This window comes from Ambystoma mexicanum, chromosome 4q, assembly GCF_040938575.1.
Source record: "Ambystoma mexicanum isolate Mex_15411 chromosome 4q, UKY_AmexF1_1, whole genome shotgun sequence".
Classification (NCBI taxonomy): domain Eukaryota; kingdom Metazoa; phylum Chordata; class Amphibia; order Caudata; family Ambystomatidae; genus Ambystoma; species Ambystoma mexicanum.
In genome coordinates, this window is record NC_090928.1 from 443,687,344 (window position 1) to 443,712,044 (window position 24,701).

The following is a 24,701-nucleotide window of genomic DNA, read 5'->3' on the forward strand; positions in this document are numbered from 1 at the left end:
TAGGATGTTTTTAACCGACTAGAGGTATGAGACTCATCCAGGAGTGGATTAAATCCTCCTGTCCCTTAGTCTCGGGGGTGTGGGGGGCGAGTGTTAGGGAGAATTCTCATTTCATGGCTAATTTCCGTTACCTATAGAGTCCCCCAGCAGCTTTGCTGGATTTGAAGTGTTTGTTTCTTTTTACCTGCTAAGAGTGAGACTCTTTTCCCACTCTTAGGCATTTTTGCTATGTGTGTTCTAGGCTATTTTTTGTGTTTAATGCCTATGGGGTCTTTTCTCTCACCCATAGGAATCATCTTTATGCACATGTGTCACACAGCATCCTCCGTGCAGTGGCACAGAGGTGTCGTAGCGACCCCCGAACATAGACTCCATACCCTGGGGCTGACTACTGTCTCCCAGGGCATGTAAAAACCCCATTGACTTTACTAGTCGATTTTTATGAACTTAACTAGTACACCCCATCTTAATATGGAAGTACTGGAAGGGGTTAATAGTTTTCCCCTATGTTCATTTTGGAGAGGGTACCTTAAAGTCCTCCTCTACAAAGTTTCTGGCTGGTGGCAGTGGTTACTACCTTTTATATTCGACCACAAATATTTCTCTATGGGATTTTCCCATTGTTCGAGGCTACCACTTTTACTGACAGCCTCTAACATACCGCCGGTTTATTTTATTATTAACTTTACTCCGGTAGGTTTTATTTGCCAGAACTTTGATAAAACTTCTTTCTCGAGTCTTACTCCATTTTCCTAACCCAGGTCGGGGATCCTTTGTTCGTCCTTTTGGCGGGCTTCTGCCAAGAAGCCCTCCTTTCGGCGCCACTGAGTTTGGGGTGGGTCTGTTGTTTGGGAGGGGGAGTAGAACCCCCGGACAGAGTTGCCACAGCAACTCAGGTCGTACCCTAACCTGATAGGCTGGAGGGTCTCCCGCCAAGAAAACCACTCCACTGTGTGAGTGACAGTTAGGCTGTATGAATGGGTCTCTTTCTGCATAAAAGCAGGGTCCTGAGGACTGGAAGGGCAAAACGTTGCCACTGGAACTACGGAACCGAAGGGAAGGGAAGCCAGAGACATCTTCAGCATCTACACCACCGGTGAAGCCCTGCCGGATCGTCACACCACTTTTCTTCCACACGATGAGAGGAGATCTATCAGCGAAGGAGCCTCCTTCCCTTGAGCTCGTGGGGTCAATCAGTTCACATATCGCATCCTCAGACCTGCCTTGATTGACTCGACAGTGCCCCGCACTAGAATACCGGATAGCCAGGCAGCTATCGACCCGGACCGCGATTAAAAGGAGCGTACCTTTTAAACTTCATTTGGCAGCACCGCGGCTGGTTTGATCCCTGGGTAGTGCAGCAACTCGAACCTTACTCCACTACGAGAGCCTCTCTTCCTCTGTTGGACCCCTCAACCTGCAGGAACTACCAGGAACAACCGCCATCGCAGTAGCCACTTCTTCACATTTAAGGTACATTGTTCCGCCAGGCCGCCCTTTCTCCGTGGTAGCCCTAAAGGTGTTTTAAATCCTTTAAGTACTTGTGGGGTCAGCCGCCCTCTCTCTTAACATTGTCTTTCACCTTGCATCTACCTCTTCAAAAGTTTTCTACTGAAGACTTGACTGCAGCTACAAGAACATTTTTGCTCCTAAACTCTTGGTCCTGTACAACTGACTCTGGCTCAGGCCTATTGACTCTGGCTGATTTGCTAGATCTGCTCTCACTAGATTAGTTTTCAATGAGAAATGTGTTGATGCACCTAAATCTTTTAAACCCCTCTTCCTTCCTACTGTTTTAACTTGTGGAGTGCCATTTTGCTCAGTTTCCATTCACTTGTCTTTTGGTTAAAGTGTTACTGTGCATTACTTGTTCACAAAACTTCAGGGAAGTGTTGCTAGGGGGTGTCTGAAGATATTTCGGTTTAACTTGTACTTTCCCTCCCTTTTGTTGAATTGTTAGAGTGCCATTTGTAGTTGGTTTTCTCTGTGCCGTTTTGCTCAGTTTTCACTCTACCGCAAACTTGTCTACAATTGAATAGGGAGTTGTATATGCTTTTCTTTTGACTAAACTTAACTTACTTTATTAACTGTGATCTATGTGTTGACTTAGAAATGTATAAAATAAATATATTCCCTTTTTTAATACAAAACTTTGGTCAGTGTTTCCTTGCTCCACAGTACTGTACTGTCTAAGGTGTCAACCCTGAATACTGCTCATCTCCCTTTTGAGATAAGTCTGACTGCTCAGCCACAGCTACCAACTAAATCTTTGTGGTACAGACTGATACCAAAGGGGATTTATTGCTCTCACCTGTAGTCCTAATCTGGGGTAGTGCTCCCTAAGGGAACTGCCCTGGATTCTGCCTAACAAGCTTCCATTACTACAAACATCCTTCTAATCCCAAAAGAGGTATTCCTGCCAGGGACAAAGCCGGCCTGGTCTGCCAGCACCATGGCGGGCATCAAGGGCAGCAGTCTTCAAGCTAGAATCTTCGTGAAGATTTTATTGTCCAGATTTATCAGTGATATAGGTCTGTAGGATCCACAGTCGTCTTTGGGTTTACCAGGTTTATGTAACAGTATTATGTTGGCCATATAAAGTGTTGGAGGTAATTGGTCATTGACAAGGGCTTCTTCATAGACCTGCAACAGGAGTGGAGTCAGGAGATTTGCAAAGAATTTCTTCTGCGGTGATGGGTGCATTGAAAGGTTCTCTGAGATCAGTGTCTGTCCAGTACAGTTTGACTGTATTTAGATACTGTGCTAGTTCAACGGGGTCAGTGGAGTAGCTCGAGTTATATAAGTCTTGGTAGAATCGACGAAATGCCTCAATGATATCTTCTGCCGAGTAGACAGGACTGCCAGCGCGGTCGAGGACCGATTCGACCATCGTGGGTCTCCTGTCTGCTGCTATTAATTGTGCTAGAAGAGCTCCGGGGCTGTTGTCCCTCACCATACTGGCAAATCTTGTGGTGATTGGCTAGGAATTTTATCTCTCTTTCTGCGGCTGTCTGGAACTTTTCAAGTTCTTTCTTGAGTTCTGCCAAGGTCTGTGGGTTGTTACCGGATAGGAGTGAGCTTTCAAGTTCCTTGAGGTGGGTCTCGCTGGCGCCTAGTTCTCTGCGTATTAGTTTGAGGATCTCATTCTCTTTTCGTCAGGCAGACTCCTCTGATAAAGCACTTTAAGGTTTCCCACAGTGTCCCGGCTGAGGACACTGGTCCCTGGAGTTCCTGTGTCTTGTAGAGCTCTGGGTTTAAATCCCCAGTGGAGTTTAGTCTTGCCCATTCGTGCTGTGATGCATTTCAGGGTCACCGCTGAGTGATCCGATAGGGATCTGGGTAGGATTTGGCAGTTGCTCCACTGAAGGTAGCTATGTGAGGATACAAGGAGGTAGTCTAGCCTTGAGTTGTTTTTGTGTGCCCAGGAGTAGAAGGTGTAGACTTGGGTGTTCGGGTGTTTGTCTCTCCAGATATCTATGAGATTGTAGACTTTGCAGATCTCAGTGATTTGTAGGCTCGCTTTGGAGGGTGGCATCACTGTGTTGTGGGACTTATCTTTAATGGAGTGGAGTGGCGTATTGAGATCTCCTCCCCAAATGACTGTAGATCGCCTGTTTCTTGCTAGATGTGTCATTACCCACTCAAAGTTGTTGTGGCTATCAGTGTTTGGGTCATAGGAGCTAACTAGGGTAAATTCTATTCCGTCGATTGTTCCATGCACTAGGAGTGACCTGCCTTCTGTATCTTTTTCAGTCGATATGAGTCTGAAGTTGGTTGTCTTGCTGATGAAGATGGCTACCCCTCTAGCGTATGAGGAGTACAAGGTGAAGTACCTGTGGCAACCCCAGTCTCTGGCTCAAAGGTTTTTGGATGTTGAGCATAGGTGTGTCTCCTGGATGAAGGCAACGTCTATTTTGTGCCGGTGTAGGTACTGTGTCACTTTTCTCACTTTGGTTGATAGGTTGCCCCCTTTGATGTTCCACGTGGCGAGGTTGAATGCGCTATCCTTTTACTCATTCGTTCAGCTGGGTTTCTTAGTGTTGCTTCTGGGGCGTGACGGTGGCGGGGAGTTCTGTGGCGGGGTTGAATGTGGCTTAGCTCACTTAAGACCGGTGCATGTGTAAAAAAACTGCCTCTATTTAACTTAACATACCCCAACTTGTGTGGAGATTCCTCCCGTTCTTCGCGAGCAACCCCCAACTTGCTCGTCGTCTTTCCCCAACCCTCAAACATTTAACTGGTGGACTTTAACTTTGCTGCGCAAGGGGCGCTCGGGTCCTTCCAAGTCACGCGGCCCAGGGGTAGCTGCTACCCAAGTTGTGTGTTCCGGTGGGATTATTATTGTTGCCGTAGTGTTGTTCAGCTGACTGTATTCGATCATGGGGGGTTTCTCCGAGCCCTCTGTCTGTGTGGCCGTGCTAGGTTATTGTTTGGCAGACCACAGTCGGCCTGGTCTAGGTATGAATTGGCTTCCTCTGGTGTCTGGAAGAATTGTGCCTTCCCGTTGTGTTGTATTCTGAACCGGGCGGGGAAAAGCATTGAGTAGGGTATCTGATTGTCACGGAGTCTGTGTTTAATATTCGTAAAGGCCCTTCTCTGTGCTTGCACGACTGGCGAGAAATCTGGATAGAAGTGGATGGTGTCGCCGTCGTGCTGTAGTTCCCCTTTTATCTTGCCAATCGTATCTTTGAAGTTAAGTAATTTTGCTATGATTGGGCGCGGTGGGGCTCCTGGGACTGGTCTCGTTGCAGGGGTCCTATGGGCTCTTTCCATGACAAATAGATGTGGGAGAGCTTCTCATCCAAAAAGCTCCTTGCACATCGCTTCTATGTGGTCTTCCATTTTTGTCTGTAATTGTTGTTCTCTGACACTGACAATTCTCACGTTGTTCCTCCTAGAGCGACCTTTCAAGTCCTCATTCCGAGCATTAGCTATTTTCATCTGTGACTCTAGTGTGGATACTCTGGCGGATTAGGCTGTCGTGCTGTCGTCGAGATCGGATATGCGCTGTTCAGCTGCATCTAGCCGTTCTGTGTGACTATCAAGCCGGTGCTGCAGCTGGTCCACCTTTGAGGAGAGACTATCGATTTTGTTGTCAAGGCCTCCAATTCTTGTCTTTAGTTCTAAAAGGATTTCTCTGATATCAAAGGATTGGTTGGGGCCGACTTTGTGGACAGCGCTTGTGTTGGGGATTCCGCCTCACTGCTAGGTTGTGGTGTTTTAGATGTGGTCCCAGCTTTGAAATTTAGCTTTCGTCTTGACTTGTTAGTTTTTCCCATGGTTTTTGGATAATGAGAGGTGTTCCTCGCTGATTTGGAGTGGTGGGGGGTGGCCCTTCTGGCTGCTGGCGCTGTCTTTAGAAGGGTCCCACGTGATTGATCACTTATACCTGGTATTGTTGAAGGGTTGGTGGGAACAGCGTGCCTCTGAGCTGACTCAGGTGTTGGATTCCCTGTGACCGTGCGGTGAAGGTGTAGTCAAAGGTGTTGGTGTTCCAAAATGGCCGCTACAGTTGCGCTGCTAGAGGATACCTTATGAGTGGCAGCTCGTGTCGCCCTTATTTCTGACTGAAGGGTGACTCCTCTAAGTGTCTTGCTATGGTGCCTGAAAGATTCAAGGGGTAGAGCTGGCTAGGCTACAGTACTGCGCCGGTCGATTCCTCAGGTTGGTGTGCTTGATCTCATTTGGGCTGTGCCCCGGTGGCTATTGTTCGAGACTATTCCGATTTGTGCTTGGGCAGGTGGAAGCCTTGTAATGTAGTGGTAGAGGAAGTAGTTACTCTAACATTGGGCCTGCATCTGATTGCGTCGTCGGAGTAGACCGAGCCTCGGCTTGATGTGTGGTGTTGGTATCATGCAAACTTGAGTCATCAATATTAAAAGAGTTCTCACCTCCTATGATGCCCTCTGGTGTTCGTGTGCAGTCTTTAAATCAGCTGGGTTTTTGAGAACATTGGACCCGTGGGGTGCTGTTTCGCCTTTGCTGCCTGTTTCTCGGCCTGGATGCTCAGGACCCTGTGCTGCTTGTTGGTATAATGATGGGATTGTGGCTCTGTGTCGTGCGCTTTCAGTATCAGCGTCAGTGTCAGTGGGAGCCTGCTTCGTTTATGCTGACAGGAGTATCTGCAGTCGTTGATCGTTACAACCTCTGGGCCATACCGGAAGGGGAAACCCGGGGGACCGGATCCTCGACGTGTCCTGCTCCGTTGTTTCACTGCCTCCCTCCGGGGCCCCCGCTCGCCGTTTACCTTCCCCAGTGGTCGCGGCCCGCCGCGGAGGAGGCCTGCATCGGCACACCCGCACTCCGCCCAGCGAGGTGTTTCCGTGTCGCGCAACTCTCTTGGTGCTCCGCCTGCGATCACCTGCCACAGGACACAGCCGAAGCTTGATCACTCATCGGCCGCAGGGGGCGCGGAAGAGGTCCGGCCCAGGGCTAGTTGCCGCTGCGGTGTCAGGCTCTCTTTTTATCCCCCTTTCTTTCGCCAGGATGTGGGCGGCCTCCCAGGTGGCCGCGAGTCAGCCTGGCCGCAGTGGCCACGCAGGCCCAGAGGACGCCAGCAGTCTGTTGTGTAAGCCGGAGAAGGGGCTCGATTTGCTGCAGGTTTCTAGTTACTTGTATGTGGTGCACTTCGGCAGTGCATATAGTTGGAAAATTAGGTCCTTTTCCCACCAAATAGCAAGGATGAAACATGATTTATTCAGGGGCGCGCCGCAGCTCACTAGGGAGCAGCCATCTTGATTGGCTGTCTTGCGCCCTCTGAGAATTACATTTAATGAATGTAATCAAGGCTATCCCTTTGTTAGACATGTCCTGAAGGAGAAGTAATTTGAATACATCAGACTCCTAACATCGTAACTAGAAATGGAATTGAATGGAATCATACCAACATATTTATATTCTTCAGGTGGTGTTTTACAATTTTTTGTAATTGTTTTTCCAAATAGCAAAGGTTCAACTTTACTTTATGCTTGTGAGGAGTTGAAACCAGAGTATCAATAAATACAATATACAATATACAATATTTGAATAGTTGCATTTACATTTTTTTGTATTGTTATATGGTTTAAAAAAATCTTTAACAAGACAACAATGAGTTAAAATACACTTTCATGGGGCGTGGCTTGGCGCCATGGCGAACAGTCGGGTCCTGTGAGAGCTCCCGGCCGCGACCGTGTGTTTGCCCGTAATGCCCCAGTAAAGTACAGACTTTCAGGAACAAAATCGGCGCCCTGCAGAGCCAGGAGGCGGCTGCAGCCCATGCCGCATTCCCGCCGCCCTAAGCTGCAAGGGATCCGAGCTTGAGGCGATTCCCTCCGGCGCAGGCAGGTGCGCAGAATTTGGTGGCGTCCCAAGATGGCGGACCATGGAGTGGCATAATTCCGGCCCTACCTCCAGTGCCCGAGCCAAGCGGGAACTGCAAGCGCCCGCTCCAGTGTTAAGCGCAAGCCCCTCTTCCTGCACCGGCCAAAAGACGAAGATCCTGACACTCCCGCCCGGGGTGGCGACTGGGTTGGCGCAGTGTCCAACCACTAGAGCTGCGTGATCCGTCTCTGGACAGGGCCTCGCGAGCCCTCCGATCTTGGAGCGGGAGGTCGAGGCTCCTAGCCCGAAGATCAGCGTTTGCAATGAAGCACCCCCGCCATAGAGTGCATTGGCGCGGGGTTCCATCCCTGGGCCTCGCCTCCCGGGGTTCCCGAGACCTGCGGCGCTGCAGCATCAAGGCCCGGGGGAGCATCTCCACCCTCGTCCCCCGCGACAACTTCACCAGCGGGGCCTGGACCGGACAGCAGTGAGCTCCACCTCCAGATGAGCCCCTGCAAGCCTCCAGCCCCGGTGTGGGGAAACAGCTATCCGCCATCCGTACTGCAGGGCAGGCCTAGGCACGGAGCCTGGCCCCCCCTCCCAAACTTTCAAGCTTCCCTCTCAACGTGATTGAGCCCCATCTACGAACAGCACCCAACACAGCTGTTCCTCCGGTGTATTCCGAGGGCCTCCCCTCCCCGCTCGGGTGCGGGAGAGTCGGCGCAACAAGTCCTGGGGCCTCCAACAGCAGAGGAGTGAGCCTGACCAGTGAGGAGTGTGGCACGGAGCTCCTCCCCCCCGGATCCCTCAGCACACGGTCGCCTGCAGCCGGCAGAAGCCCGAGGGTGATCTGGAGCCCCCTGCGACCTAGCCGGAGCTGGGGGCGTGGGAGTGTGCCCTCCACTGGTATGTCTTTGGTGGGGAGTGAGGATCCCTTCAGCGACCCTGGCGACGCAGGCCCTGGGGCCCACACCTGGAGGAAGGTAGGGTGGCACCTCCCGCACAGTGCGGGAGCTCCCCGGACCGGCAATCAAGTCTCCCCAATCCGGCTCCGGTTGTGGATGGGAGAGGCCCTCCTGACTGTAGTGCCCCCCCCCCGCCTGGAGTGAGTCCGGGACACGAATTGGAGGGGGAGTCCGCCTCTATCTCCGATCACTAAATCCCGCAGCCCGACAGACTCCATCGAGCCTTCCCCCAGAGACTACCGTAATCCCTCGGAGTAGTGATCTGCCCGAGAGCGGCCCGAAGCCCGACTACCCCCCCACCAGGCCCCAAGACCCTGGGAAAGCACAAATGCTGACTGCTCGACTCACTCCGCAGCAGAAACCTTACATAAACCTGCCCAACAGGGAGGTGGGGGTGGCGGGGAGACCATAAGCGCCCTAATACAGCCCTACTTGAGTGTGGAACGGTCGACTCCCCGCCCAAGTCACAAGAAGTAAATGGCCAGAAATCAGAAATCGTCCAAGCAAACGGACATAGCAACCCTACTATCTACCATCATGGGTGAAAAATCTAAGAAAGGGGAGCGTAACGACATGGCGGGCGCAACCACAGTCACCCATAACGACCCACCAACCCAAGGAGCGAAAAAGGCGGACCTCCAAGAGCTCCTAGCTGCTATAACTAAGGAGTATCAAAAGGGCACAGAGGAACTGAAAGGCAAAATAGCGTCCCTGGACAAAAGAGTAGGGGAAGTAGAAACCAGAACTGAAGAAATCGAAACCACCCTGTTCGAGCAAAATTTTCGAATCGGGGAAGGGGCAGACAGAATTGCCTCACTAGAGGCCAGATGCGAAGCTCTCGAAAACAAACAAGAAGAGGCTGAAAACAGGTCCAGGCGCAACAATATCCTCTTGAGAGGAATACCTGGCTCTGTCCTCAACGAAGAACTTAACTCCTATGTCAACTACCTTTTCGCTTCATCGTAACGCTCCCAGAAGGCGCCCCTCTAGAACTGGATAGAGTTCACAGAGTGAGAGGAAAACAACCTACCGCTGGGGCTTCCCTACAGCTTTAATCTTCAATTGGGAAGGCAGATCCTGGACAATCCCCTCTCCTAGAGAAGCCGAGCGATTCATGAACCCGGAAGAAGAGGAGAGGTCCACCGCCAAAGCTGCGGAAGCCCCAGGGAGATCCCACGGAGACCCCACTAGAGCCTGGTCAAAGGTGTCGGGGCGCCGCAGACCTCGGGGCCCACCGGGGAAGGTCAAAAGGGACAACAACCGTTGAGCGGGAAGCCAAAAGACCTCAAGCTGACTTCACCAAACAAACTCGGCAACCTCATCCTGAACTTTACTGGCTAACAGAAGAGGCAATGTTTGCCTCCAAGCAGAGCTACCACACCGGTCCGGCCGAGTGCCCTGTTGGTTAAAGGCTGGTCCGGAAACCTAGTTATTGTTGGGGGGCGGGTTTGTGGGGAGAGGGGGAGGAACGAAGAGGGGGGGTGAGTCTGAGAAAGAGGGGAGCACGGCAGCACTCAATACCGAAGACACGGAACAGAAAATCCTTGGGGGGAAAACCAAGAAGCGTTCTACTTAGGACTTAAAAGATGGGATCTCTAGACGGAATACTCCCTATCACAACTTGGAACGTTCAGGGGCTCAGCGCACCTAGAAAGCGGAAATCAGTGGAACACAAACTAGACCAACTAGCAGCCGACATTGTCTTCATCCAGGAAACCCACCTGATCGCGGAAGATGAAAAACAAATACGTTTCCGACGCTACCCAAAATGCTACTTCGCTTCCGCTATACAGAAAAAGAGAGGAGCCACTATCCTTGTAGGCCAAAATCTCCCATTATCACCGATCACCATCAAAAGAGATCCGGAAGGCAGATTCCTCCTCCTGAAAGGACTATTAGTTTAACTACCGATCACATTAGTTGCAATTTACGGACCAAACAAAGAGCAAGACCAATTCCTCCGGGAGCCTTCTCCCAACAATCACGGCCTTCTCCGCAGGCCACCTCCTAATTGGAGGAGATTTCAATCTCCCTCCAGACCCGAGAGTGGATAAGACGCTCCCAGCCTCCAGGGAAGACTTCGGCAAATCCTTGGCCCTGGCCGAATTCCTGCGGGAAACCGAGACAATAGATATATGGAGACTACGCAACGAGGGAGAAAGAGATTACACCTTCTTCTCACATGTTCACAGAGGCTACTCGCGGATCGACCTCCTGCTCGCCACTAACTCCATGGCCACCTGCATGGAGAACATCCAAATTGGAAAGGACAAATGGGGTATAAGGGTGCACAGAACAGTTAAGTAATAATCTGAATTTAAGAAAAGTAAGTTTCAAGGAAATGTATATCAGCAATGATAAGAGAACAATGTAGTGTAAATTTCAGGTGCAGGTGGGCATACGTCACAAGGCCACTTGGGACAGAGAAAATCGAGCAGAACCAGTACTCTAGTACCCAGCAAAAACAGTCCAAAACTACCAGAGTTACTTACCTTTATAGAGGGATACTTTTCCCTGTGGAGTGCATTTGGGCTTGCTCTGTAGCAATACATAGCTCTGGTTCTGCTCGATTTTCTCTGTCCCAAAAGGTACTTTTCCACAATCTCCCCTCTAGGACGTTACTATGTCCTTTTCTAGAATAGATCAGACCACCGACAATAGAGCTGAAACCCTAGCGTTCAGTGGAGAGGAAGCACTTAAAATATCGGGGCTGATCAAGTCGGCTGAAGCTGAAATAACGGCAACTGACAAACCAGAGGCCCTTATACGACAACTTGTATGGAAGATACGAAAGGAGATTAATCTCAAACTTCATGACTCTAACGATGGCCACCTCATGTGGCCGTTAGTGGTTTCTCTTTCAAGCACCATGGGGGCACCCCGCAGTTCCTTTGAGCTGTGGTGGTGCCCCCATGCACGCTCGTGATCATGCCATACTTCTCGACGCACCTTGTGAGCTCTCTGCGGTCCCCTGTGGGCTGCGTTTTGGCTCCACTGTTGTGTCTCCACAGTTCGTTTAAATCGGGAGATACGTCCCCTGTTTGAGTTCTTCCCTCGATGTGTTTGCCGCGTTGCCGTGGCTACCCTGCTCGTCCCCTTGCCCACTCCAAGATGGACGTCGCCCTGGCGAACCGCGCGCATGCGCTAGGTTGCAAGGGCGACATATCATGCTATTCTCCAGTCTGGACGCGCGTTGCAGCGGCCAGACCTCATGGAGATCCTCGTACACTGAGGTACGTTTTTTGTAGCGTGCCCGCTTCTTTTTGCTCCTGCTTGTATCCATAGCTTTTTCAGCCACAGTTCTAACGGATCCCTCCGGTCACGCTATACGGCCTGTTGCACAGAAGGACACGCTTTTGACCGTGAGGCTCTGTTGCAGGCTCCTATACATGCTGGATCTACTTGTGTTACATTTCCATTCATGGCGTGGCTCCACTGTGCACTTGGCATCGTGTCCTTTCACATGCTCTGTCTCTTTTACCATTACTCCATATTCCCCAGTAGCCTGTCCTTGCTAGGCAGGCTACTTTGTCTGATATATGGGTCCTTTTATTTTAATACTTTGTTGCCTCTCCCTGTTAGGCTGGCTACTATGTCTGATATATGGGTCTTTTATTATTATTTCCATCTCAGATCTGTCCTTGGGCTTGTCCACCTGTTGGCTGGCTCTTGACTGGACACCCTGCTTCTTTATCAGCAAGGTTAGTGTTTTTCTATCCTCCCAATCACTTCAATAGATTCTATGAAACTAGACATTACACTGATTAGTGCCTCTTCTTTATTACCCTACAGGGTCCAAGTTATGAATATTGATGAGATATAGGAACAGTGAAAGTTTATACCCTGAAGATGGTTCTTTGAACCGAAATGTGTCGGTCATTCCTCTCTTTTTCTAACACCCAAAAAAAAGGAGACTTATCCACTGGAACTTTATTTTGCTTTGAACTTTTGAATCTGAATGTGTGAAGTGACAACTTACTGTATAAAACCTTGTGATTGATTTACGCAATGCCAGTTGTTGTAAGGCATTCTTCTATGTTTGCTAAAAGTTCTGCACACTGTTTGTTACATGGACTAATGTGTCCCCTATGAATTCACTGTGTATATTTGATCCAATAACTTCAAATAACTCATTAGATTCTGACACATTAAAAATTCAAAAATTCAAGAGTTAGCTCTATCATTCAGTCTCTGATTTATATGTACATTATTCAAATGAAAATTCCAAATGTCATGTTGGTTAATTAATGAGCAATTGAGTTTTTCGTTTACTTTTATATACCAAATGTTTGAACTTATTAGGTACCCTAGTACCAAGCAAAAACAGTCCAAAACTACCAGAGTTACTTACCTTTATAGATGGATACTTTTCCCTGTGGAGTGCATTTGGGCTTGCTCTGTAGCAATACATAGCTCTGGTTCTGCTCGAACATCCAAATTGGGTCCATAGTAATCTCGGACCACGCGCCAGTCACAATGTCGCTGCTTCTCCACGGAGCGCCCAAACCCACTCAGAGAGAATGGAAGCTGCAGGATTATATCCTCACTGACCTAGCGGCCAGCTCCGACCTCTCGGAGGCGATCCAGAATTATTTCATTGAGAATACAAATCCAAACACCGCAATAGCAACAGTATGGGACGCCATGAAGCCGGTAATCCGAGGGGTGGCGATGGATTCCTCAGCCAGACTCAAGCGCCAGGATCTACTGAAGCAACGAAAGCTAGAGGAAAGACTTGTGGAACTAGAAAACAAGCTCAAACACTGTTATGCGAAAACAATGCAACAACAGCTAAAAAGAGTAAAAAGAGAGCTGGAAATCCACATGGCAGCCCGAGCCGCCAGAGCATTAACCTATACCAAACAGTACTACTACCTTAACAGTAACAAAGCGAACAGGCTCCTAGCACACAAACTGAAAAAACTTCAAACTAGGATCCACATTCAAACTCTGCTAGACAAAAATGGCTCCACACACCACCTGGACCCTGACAAGCTGGAGATAATGGTGCAGCACCATAAGGAAATTATGGCAGGACCTCCGACGTCAACTCCAGCCATTGCCCAATTCTTGGCCCCCATCCCAAAACCGCAGCCATCGCCTTCACTCCCTGATTTGGAGGGCCCAATATCAGCGGAGGAGGTTAGCGAAACGATCCGACACCTGAAGAACACAGCGCCCGGGCCAGTTGGACTATCCTCTAAATTCTACAAGAAGTTTGCTCACTTGCTAGCACCGCAGCTGGCGAATCTATTCAACTCCTTTGTCGCCACTGGCTCCACGACAGCGTCTATGAACGAATCAATAACAGTACTTATCCCAAAGCCGGGGAAAGACCGATCGCTATGCGCATCATACAGACCCATAACGCTGCTAAACAACAACGCGAAAATATTCGCCAAAATCCTGGCAAACCATCTGGCCCCCCTCCTCCCAGAGATCATCCATCCAGATCAAGCGGGTTTCATCCCGGGTCGGGGCACCCAAGACAATACTCGCAGAACCATCAACATCATAGAGTCAGCAAACAGGCTGGGTGCAAGGCTAGCAGTCCTCTCCTTAGACGCGCACAAGGCTTTCGATATGCTTGACTGGGGCTATGTAAAGGAAACCCTAAGACATTTCGGCTTCGGCCCAAATTTCATAAAATGGGTCCTAGCCATCTATCAAAAGCCGTCCACGAGACTACGCCTCAACGGGGCCAAATCTGGCAGCATAAACATAACCAGGGGGATGAGACAAAGATGTCCACTCTCCCCACTCATCTTCGCCCTATCAATGGAGCCGTTCGCGGATACGGTCTGCTGAAATCCATCAATACATGGCCTCACGTTCAAAAAAGAAACCTACAAAATCGCCCTATACGCAGACGAAGTGCTCCTCACACTCACCCGAACAGCAGAATCAATAAGGGCCCTATGGCGAACCCTAGAAGAATTCAGAACAGCCTCAGGATTTACGATAAACATAGCCAAATCAGTAGCACTCGGCATCAACATCCCAAACACGCACAAATCCAATCTCGAGGAGGAGTTTCGAATCCCCTGGGCAAAAAGCAGCATCAGCTACCTAGGAGTTCAGATAGCCAACAAAACTGAGAAGCTGTATATGGCAAACTTCCCGGCACTCTTCAGAGTCCTGAAAATGGACATCAACCACTGGAAAACCCAGGAAATCTCCTGGTTTGGCCGAATCACAGCAATAAAAATGATTTTGACCCCAAGGCTGCTATATTATGCACAAGCACTGCCTGTAGCGATCCGAGAAAAGGCCCTGCAAAAGCTCCAAAGAGAGATCCTGAACCTCGTCTGGGAAGGAAAGAAGTGTCGTATTCTGAAACGCATCATGCTCCGAACCACAGCTCTGGTAGGCCTAGGGGTCCCAGATGCGGCGAGATATTGTCTAGCAGCCCAATTGGCCCCAGCTTTCGCCTTGAAGCTCAGCGCTAACCGCCCCAGGTGGTTACAACTGGAAGAAGACTGGAGTAAGACCCAGCTAGAAGCTCTGCCCCACTCCAAAGAACCCAATGGGACCCACGACTTGGGCCCCCTACCAGCAACAAGGAACACGGTTGCCAGCTGGAAAAAGGCAGCCCGCCGATGGAACTGTAGAGGCTCAATGGGCCCCCTCACACCTATCTGGGGGAACCCGGACTTCTCACCGGGAGTCTCTCCATAGCAGTTTACGGAATGGATGGCTGGTGGCTTGGAAACCATGGCAGATTTCTTCGAGAATGGGCGCCCCCTAAACTTTGAGGAGTGCAAAGCGAAATTCAAGATCTCGGAAACTGAAAGGTTTCGCTACGCTCAACTGAGGCACTGGCTGTCGAAACCGCAAGTCAGGAAACATGGCAGCAGGGAGTAACAGCATTAGAACTCACCCTCTCAGCAAATCCCCCGAAAGGGAAAATCTCTGCACTGTACAAAATGCTGGACAGATCAGACCCTACAAAAAAAGAACCATACATGCTGAAATGGGAAGAAGACATCGGAAGACCGATTGAACCAGAGGAATGGCAACAAATATGGTCCCGAGCACAAAAAAGCTCAAAATGCATAACAAACAAAGAAAGTGCACTTAAAGTCTGCTACAGATGGTACCGAACTCCTGTCATACTAAACAAGTGTAATCCATCGATCCCCACTCACTGCTGGAGAGGGTGCTAAGAAAGAGGGACCCTGTTCCACCTCTTCTGGTCCTGCCCAAAAGCCGCCTTATTCTGGAAGAACATTTTAGAACAGATTAAAGCTATCACCGGGCTCAACATCCCCTGGGACCCTGGAATCGTGCTACTAGGGGCTACAGGAGAAGGGCTGTCAGGCAGAAACCTCTGCAGTTCCCTCTGGGACCACTGCAAAAGATTTAAGACTACAGGCGTTTGGCAGTAAACCCACTTGGTAGCAGTCTGTACCACACAAATTCACTTGGTAGCTGTGGCTGAGCAGTCAGACTTCCCTCAAAAAGAGTTAGGCAGTATACAGAGTATTCACAATAGGTCAAAAGAACACAGTAGAACAAGTAAACACTGACCAGAGCTTGGTGTAAAAGAGATATAATTATTTATTTAAAGCCACATCTAGTACAACACACAGGCACTAATGTTAAGCAGTTCAAAAACACGGTCACTAAAAGAAATAAACTCCCTTGAAAGAATATTAGACAAGTCTTAAGTAAAGCCCCACTTATTTTCAGACATTGGTGAGTGCTTAACGCAGATGGCACTCTAATAATTCGTTTTAAAGAGGGAGAGAAAAGCAGAGTATAATTTGAAACAGATCCCAACACTTTCACAAGAACACAACAAGAGAGGAAGGCAAAGTAAAACCGTGAAGTTAGAGTTCAGAAGGCCGGATCCACTTTAAGAGGATCAGAACGAAATGTGTCCAAGGTCACACGGTTGAAGTGCACAAAAGTCTTGAAAAGGTTCAGAAAGAGTTGGACCAAAGAAAGGGACCAGTTCGAGGTTCAAGGCGGCCAGCCCAGTCCAGAAGGTTAAGGGATTATTATTACCGTGTAGCAATCTTTAGAAAGAGAGGCCTGGCGGACACGGTACCTTAAAGTGGTGAGAATACTCCAGCGGGGGTAGTTGTTCCTGGCAGCGGATGCAAGTTGGTGCTTCATCCTGGGGAAGAGAGGATCTCGTCGGGGAGGAAGACAGTAGTCCGTTGCACTGCCAGGGAAGAAAACAGCCGCGGAGTTCTCAGGTAAAAGGAGCGGTCCTTTTATTCGCGGTCGAGTGGTAAGTGGCTATCCGGTTGCCGGGGTGCTTGGCACGGGCAATTCGACCACAAAACGTCCTGGGATGCCGGGAAAAGAAGGTAAACTGGTTGTGCCCACCAGTCGGGGGAAGAAGCCTCTCCAGCCGGGAGATCTTCTCTGTCGTCCGGAAGTGGTGAGTCGGTTCCGCAGGGCTCCACCGGTGGTGTCGTCGTGGTAGATCGGCTCAGCTTCTCCCTCGTCAGATTCTCAGGTCCTGTGGCGACATCTGAAGTTCCAGTCCCCAGAGCCCTGCTTTTATGCAGCACACCCCCATTCACTCAGCCTAGCTGTCAATCAAACATGCTAAGTGGTGAGCCGGCCAGATCACCACTTGGGCCAATCACACAAGAGTGCGACTTGAGTTACCAAGGTAACTCAGTCCAGGGTGCCTAAACCCCCTCCCGCACCCCCTGTGGTACCCAGACAGAGTGGCACCACTTTTGGAGGCTTCTGTGGAGAAGCCCGCCAAAAAGTGGAACAAAGGGCTCGACTTGGGTTGGAGTCACAGAAGAGAACACAAACGCCATTTTAGAATCGAGTCCTGGCAAAAAATACCAACCGGCAAATTAATATTAAATAAATTAACCGGCGGTATGTTCAAGGCTATGAGAATTAAATAATTAAAGTTGGTAGCCTCGAACAATGGGAAAATCCAATAGGATACATTCGCTGTCGAATATAAAAAGTAGTATCCACTGCCACCAGCCAAAACTCAATCAGGGGGGACGGAGACGTGTCCCCTCGACTAACAGACCCCGGGGCAATCGAATTGCCCTGACCAGTACGTCCACAATATGATGGTTTGTACTGGTTTCTGTTCATAATTTGGGACTAGTAAAGCCAATGGTGACTTTACATGCCCTGGGAGACAGTAGTCAGTCCCAGGGTATGGAGTCTATGGTGGGGTGTCACTATGACACCCCTGTGTCACTGCACGGAGGGTGCTGTGTAACACACATAGTAAAAACACATGTGGCCTTATGGAGTAAAGGACCCCATAGCCCATAAAACACATTAGCAGTCAAAGGAACACCATAAATCATGTCCAAGAGTGGGAGAAAAAGAGTCTCACTCTTGGCAGGAGAAAAAAAAAACCCACCAGAAATCCAGCAAAGCTTCTGGTGGACTCACTAGGTTAAAATTCAGCCTAAAGAGAGAATTCTCCCTAACAAGGTCAATTCCCCCTCACAGGCTGCCTGGCGGACCTATGCTCCCACCTCCTTACTGCCGCCAAAATCGCCATCGCCAGACTTTGAAAAAATCCAGAGGGCCCCTCCACACACGTGTGGTGGGCCAAATGCGGGAAATTGCAGCAGCCGAGAAAGTCACAGCCATCAGGCTAGGCAACAAGCTCAAATTCGAACGCATATGGGCCCCCTTCATGGACTATGTTCAACAATTCCCGGGGATGGCGAGACAGCCCCCAACCCTGCGATGGATGGAAACTCAGGACTGAAAAAGAACAAGTCTGAAAATAGGCGCGAGGCCCGACGGGGCTCCCCCACACCCTCGTGCCACCGGCAGCCAATCAAACTAGTCCCCTATCGGTACCGAGTCCACTCCGAAAAACTGGCCCGAAACACAGCCGGAGAGCCACATTGACCCCCTGAAATGACCCCACTGCTGAACTAAGAAGCCATCTGTCCCCACTGCGCATAAAGCTCCATACCCAGTTCCCCCTCCTCGGTTGTTATTAATAATTTTGTTTGTAATTTAATGCATAACTTGTCATGACTCAGTTGCATCCAGTTCCGCTCTTATCTCATTAATGCTATAATCAGCCTACTAAGTATGTAATACTCAGAGAACCTGTATAACTTGTTATGCCAAAAAATAATAAAAATAATGTTGGAAAAAAAATACACTTTCATATACTTAATTCAATGCAATTCATTAGTTCCTTTTACAATTCAAAAATACAAAGCACACAAATTCATAATCATCAATTAATAACAGTGTTACAATCAATTTAAAATAAAACAGACAATTCACACATATAACATTTAAAGATTATTCAAAATGTTGAGATCTAATAAAATCTGTGACAGCGTTCACCACCGAAGTGGGTCTACCAACCAAACAGAATCAGACAAAAGAATCAAACATCATCTTTGTTAAAATAGATGAAAACCATTTCAATTGTATCTCTCTTTGACCTTGAGTCAGCGGGCAAACAGTCAGTAAATGCTCCATGGTTTCTATTGTATTCTGCGCCCCACAAAACCTACATACACCTTGATCAGACGTTATCATATGCTAACGTATTAAAATCTCCTTTGTCTGAATTTGACCAATACAGCATCGTAAGAACAAGTGTCTCACAGCTTTGTTTGGATAAACAACAAGGTAGGGGGCAATCAATCCTACAGTTATAAAATCGGTCCTTAAATTGGTCAATGACTTATAGGAGAGCATAGTATCCGTTGTATTTGCCCAATCATACCTATAAAGATTTTATTCAACTCTTAGGGCCTCATTACGACCCCGGCGCTAAACCATGGTGCTATTAGCACCATGGTCCATGCCGGGGTCCGCCATGGTGAATGCCCCATTCCAAGGTTTGCGGGGGCGGTAATTCCCCATTCACCATGGGCCCTTCCCCATTCCCATTTTTGCCCCATATGGCTCAATGGGAATGGGGAAGGCGCTAAGTACGGTGCCGCAAATTGCGGCACCGTACTTAGCACCAAGGTCCCTTTGCGGGTTGGATTTTAACGCCTGCAAAAAGCAGGCGTTAAAATCGCCAACCCGCAAAGGGACCTCGTAATCAGGCGTTAATAGGTTAACGGCGCCGCCACCTTTTGCGGCGCTGTTAACCCCTTAACGCCAGGGTTGTAATGAGGGCCTTAGTGTATTATCATTAAGGTCGGCAACTGTGAGATCAAGTTCTCCTAATATCAAGTTGAATGAGGTCGAAAGCTCCTGTCAAAAGTGTTCTTTTCCACTTAACAGTACCCTATCAATTACCTCATATAATGAGGGGGTGCATGGTGGACACAGAAATATATAGTAAGCAGAGGAGCCTCGACTGGGTGCACCTTTTAATGAAATAATGCCAGGTTTGTATTGAAGGGCTGCCAGGGGCGCACCCTGTGCCACCTGAAGTGTCCTTCTCCACAGCCGACCTTCCAGAACAGGAAGCAGATTTAAAGCCCAAAATGGGAATATTTCATATCCATATAATAACTTTGGAATGATTTTTCCTTCATAGATCGATCTTAAGGGCAAGCAGAATTGAATGCTTCCCATATTTAGTATCGACTCGCACCAGTTTGTTCCCCACTGCTTTCCTCAATGAAAACAACCAATCTGTAACAAAATTTGCATTCTGTTTTGTAGATATTGCATTCTGTTTTGGAGATATCAGGAATCCCAAATGCCTTTCAACTTTTCTAACTGTACATTGTCAATTTGCCACTTAAATTCAACTGCACTGTGTTTCCCAGGAAGTGCATTATTTTTGTTTTAGTAGGATTTATTTTTTATTCATGGACATCAGCAAATTTGGAAAAGGCTAACAAAAGATGCTGTAAACCTATTGGTGTCTGATCAAAAATAAAAACATCATCAGCATATGCTAACCAAAGTAATTCCAATCGATCAATCTTAGGAGTAGCCAGAGCAGCTGTGTAAAGATATTCACCAATATCGCTCAAATAAAGATTACAAAGTGTTGGTGCAAATGCATACCACTGATGCATGCCTCAGGACATTGGTATACTCCTTAACAGATTACCATGCTTGTCTAATATAACTTTTATCTCGGTTCTAGAGTATAGCCCAATAATAAGTCTAAGAAGGCACTGCAGAATTTCCCATTTTGCAAGTTTACTCCACAGTAGGCCACGATCTACAGCATCAAAAGCGGCTGATAGATCAATGGATGCCAAGAATATTGAATCATATTTTTACAGTCTACCTGTTTGGAGACTAATTTCAACAGGATTCCATGGAGAGTAGTGGAATGATACTTGCGAAATCCAGTCTGCCATGCTGGAATTCTATTAATCGATTTTTTGCCAATTTTCGAATGTGATCTAAAACCAGAGTGGCAAATAACTTACTATCAGCGTCAGCTTATGCTATTGGGTGGACATTTAAGGGGTCTGTCATGGGGACCTTTTTAAAGATCGGCAATACGTATGAACATGACCATGATTTTCGAAATATACATGTAGACATGATGTTGTTGAATAAAACCGACAATATGGATCCTCATATTTGTAGTCCACCCTTAAATAGCACATTGGACAAATTATTTGGGCTTCTAGCTCGTGAGGAACTAATCTCGCCAAAGCTTCAACAATCTTTTCATTTGTTAACCTCAGTGCCCAAGTATCTAATCTGAATGTAGTCTACAATAGCCGAAACAAAACCCAACCAGCAAACATAGTGGGGGGATGGGTGGGTGCGGATAGAGAGAGTGGAAGTGGGGTGTGTGCATACAGCGGCAGCCTTGGGAGGACTGCCGTCAAAAGTATTCCAAAATAGCCCAAAACCCCACACATCTGTAATTCCAAATGAGGGCAGTAGTAGGCCAATTGTATGTGTCGAAATTGTGTGGGGGAGGACAGCCGAAAATAGCCCAATATTGCAACCTTACACATCAATGCACAGCTGGGAAATGGAAAGCCCGGCAACTGACTTTTCTTGCACAAAGCTACAGTTGGAGCAGATATTGTTAGAAATCTCCTCTTTGGGTAGTACAGCTGAGGAGTTTGAAAAAATAAACTTAAGTGATTTGGCATTTTTGTACTCTGCCAACAAGATTCTCAGTTCAGAACCCCCCTTCGCTCTCTCTCTTCTGTAACAATGGTTTCAGCGTTTTTGCCAAAACCAAAAAAAGACCACAAGCGCATCATATTTTGGTAATTGAATCCTCAATAGCAATTAACTTTGAAACACCAATCTTAACAAACCTATAATTAGTATTGTCATAGGTTCTTTTCTGTAAGAAGAAATAGAATTTAAGGAAAGAAGCTTGCACTTTTCATTGGCAGGCACCTTGCCAAATGATCTTTACATACTTTACATTTGGGATTTGTGGGTCTTCTCGAACCCTCAAGCTGCATTTTCTCTAAATAAATGTACTGTGCTCCACTCAAATGTAGCCATCAATACATAGAATTGCTTGGTAATTGGTTTTTCTTTAATGATGGATCTGTATTGTGTTATTGAGATGACAGTCAATTGTAAAGTGTTTATTTCTTACCCTTCTCCTAACATTTCCTTTCCGCTCAATTCTTCTGTCTTCATTTTTGGATCAATCCCACCACTCACCACAATGTCTCTGCAAAAGAGTTAAAACAGTTCAATAGTTATAAATTCTTTAATTAAAAACATGTCGGAAATTAAAATAGTGAGAATTACATTTATTGAATGTAATCAAGGCTATCCCTTTACATCAGACTCCTAACATCGTAACTAGAAATGGAATTGAATGGAATCATACCAACATATTTATATTCTTCAGGTGGTGTTTAATATTTTTTTTGTAATTGTTTTTCCACATAGCAAAGGTTCAACTTTACTTTATGCTTGTGAGGAGTTGAAACCAGAGTATCAATAAATACAATATTTGAATAGTTGGTCTGCAGAATGTGATGACACTCTCAAGACATAGCAATGTATTTTTTTTGTATTGTTATATGGTTTTAAAAAATCTTTAACAAGACAACAATGAGTTAAAATACACTTTCATATACTTAATTCAATGCAATTCATTAGTTCCTTTTACAATTCAAAAATACAAAGCACACAAATTCATAATCAACAATTAATGACAGTGTTACAATTAATTTAAAATAAAACAGTCATTTCACACATATAACATTTACAGATCATTCCAAGTTTTGTGATTTAATAAAATCTGTGACAGCGATCACCACCGAAGTGGGTCTATCAACCAAATAGAATCGCGTAAAAGAATCAAACATCATTTTAGTTAAAATAGATAAAAACCATTTCAAATGCATCTCTCTTTGACCTCGAGTCAGCGGGCAAACAGTCAGTAAATGCTCCATGGTTTCTATCGTATTCTGCACCCCACAAAACCTACATACACCTTGATCAGACGTTATCATATGCTAACGTATTAAAATCTCCTTTGTCTGAATTTGACCAATACAGAATCGTAAGAACAAGTGTCTTACAGCTTTGTTTGGATAAACAACAAGGTAGGGGGCAATCATTCCTACAGTTATAAAATCGGTCCTTAAATTGGTCAGTGACTTATAGGAGAGCATAGTATCCATTGTATTTGCCCAATCATACCTATAAAGATTTTATTCAACTCTTACTGTATTGTCATTAAGCTCGGCAACTGTGAGATCAAGTTCTCCTAATATCAGGTTGAATGAGGTCGAAAACTCCTGTCAAAAGTGTTCCTTTCCACTTAACAGTACCCTATCAATTACCTCATATAATGAAGGTGTGCATGGTGGACACATAAATTTATAGTAACCAGAGGAGCCTCCACTTGGAGCACCTTTTAACGAAATAATGCCATGTTTGTATTGGTTTGTATTGAAGGGCTGCTAGAGGCGCACCTGTAACGCTCACCTGGTATCCACGGGGACGTCACTCAGCCTGTTCTGACTTCTTACGACCTCAAACCCTTCCCTGGAGTCTACTCGACTGGAGACTGGGCCTGAAACACAGGATTGGTAGAGTTTAACTCCCTATTGTCTCTGTGTGCTTAAGCCCCTTCTTCCCCGGGGTCCAACCCTTCCCTTTGATCCTTTGTTTTCTTGGAAAGTGTGCTCTCCGTCCTGCTTTCAGCACGGGGGCACATTGATTGATGCAGGCTCGTTGCTGCCTAGTTACTTCACTGGCAAGAGTCCGACAGGTAAGTATAATGAGTCTTTTGAATAGTTCTCTAACTTCGTTCCTTTCCTTCCTGCGATGATGGCCGGCATCCGGGGATGGCGACGTGCTACTGAGATGAGTAGCGCTGAAGGTGAGTGAGAGCACGATGCGCAATGCGACCCTTTCGTATTTGTATTGAACTGAGTTCTTTTTCTGTGTCTTTTAGGTGCCACAACGTTTTCAGCGTGGATGCCAGTTATGAAGAAGAAATGCGGTGAGTAAGCGCGGTATGCGGCGCCTCTAGATGTTTCCACGCTAACCTGGAGTGTCTATTCCCTCTTGCAGATGGGTGAGAAATTGCAGAGACAGAGTTCCCACAGAACAGCTGGGATTCTGGTAAGCGTTTGAGGCTCGTACAGTTTTTAAAAATAAGCGAAGATTTGCTGAATGCTTACTAATGCCTTTTTTCTGTTCTTTTCCCTTTTCCTTAGGAAGCGGCGTGCCGGGATGGGAATGACACCGCCGGAGATGCCCGCAGAACAGAAGAAGTGATGAATGATGGGCAGAAGCGCCGCAAGATAAGGCTGTTCCTAACGGTGTTCTTGTTCTTGCAGGAGCTGAGCATGGAAGAAAGATGCAGGCCTACTGGAGACCGATCCGAACACGGTGAGTGTCACGCTGCAGGTGCAGAAAACACAAAGCATGTTTCTCAGCTTGGGCGTGGCTTAAATAGTCTCTGGGTCTCCCAGGTGTCTCTGGGCTGAACCACACCCAAAAGACTAGACTGCACATGCAGTTCTGGGAATAGAAATATGTGGGGGCATCCATCTTGTCCCCATCAATGTACTACAAGTCCAATCCCCAATGTTATCCTATGGGAGTGAGTGAGTCTGGTGCCACAAGCGCCAAGTCTGACTCCAAGTGGGTCTTTGGAGGGATGGAGAGGCCCTTGAGGGCCATGTAGGTGATCGTGGCCTGCCTCCAGCCTGACATCTTGGAGGGCTGTGGACATGAGGGGCAGGAATCATGACAGCACTCCCCCCCTCCCCCAAGGCCCCTCTCAAGGTGGCTCTTCTGTCTGGTCCTGGTTTGTTTGGATGGTTTTGATGAAATCATCTAAGCAAACGAGGTGCATGGATGTACTCACAAGGCTCCCATGTCCTATATTGTGGACCATAACCCTTCCAGTCTGCTAATAGTATAATTTGGATCTGACATACTTTGAATCCAGGATGTCCTTGACTTCGAATCCTGACTCCCCGGCGACTACTACTGGCTCCGGTGGCGTTGCTACCCGGGTCTCAGGTTGAACAGGTTTAAGGAGAGACACGTGGAACACAGGATGAATCTGCATGTTTGACAGCAAAG

At 47.5% G+C, this 24,701-nt stretch overlaps 1 protein-coding gene across 4 annotated transcripts in view; it reads right to left on the reverse strand.

The window, feature by feature from the left end:
* LOC138467775 (uncharacterized) overlaps positions 1–24,701 on the reverse strand; it is a 700,943-nt gene that overhangs the window by 354,389 nt on the left and 321,853 nt on the right. For 3 of the 4 annotated variants that reach the window (XM_069608016.1, XM_069608015.1, XM_069608013.1), the window contains one exon: positions 21,739–21,816. The exons of the other annotated variant lie outside the window; for it this stretch is intronic. In XM_069608016.1, coding sequence (XP_069464117.1) covers positions 21,739–21,816 — 78 coding nt within the window. The remainder of the gene's footprint in view (positions 1–21,738; positions 21,817–24,701) is intronic. 4 annotated transcript variants of the gene reach the window in all.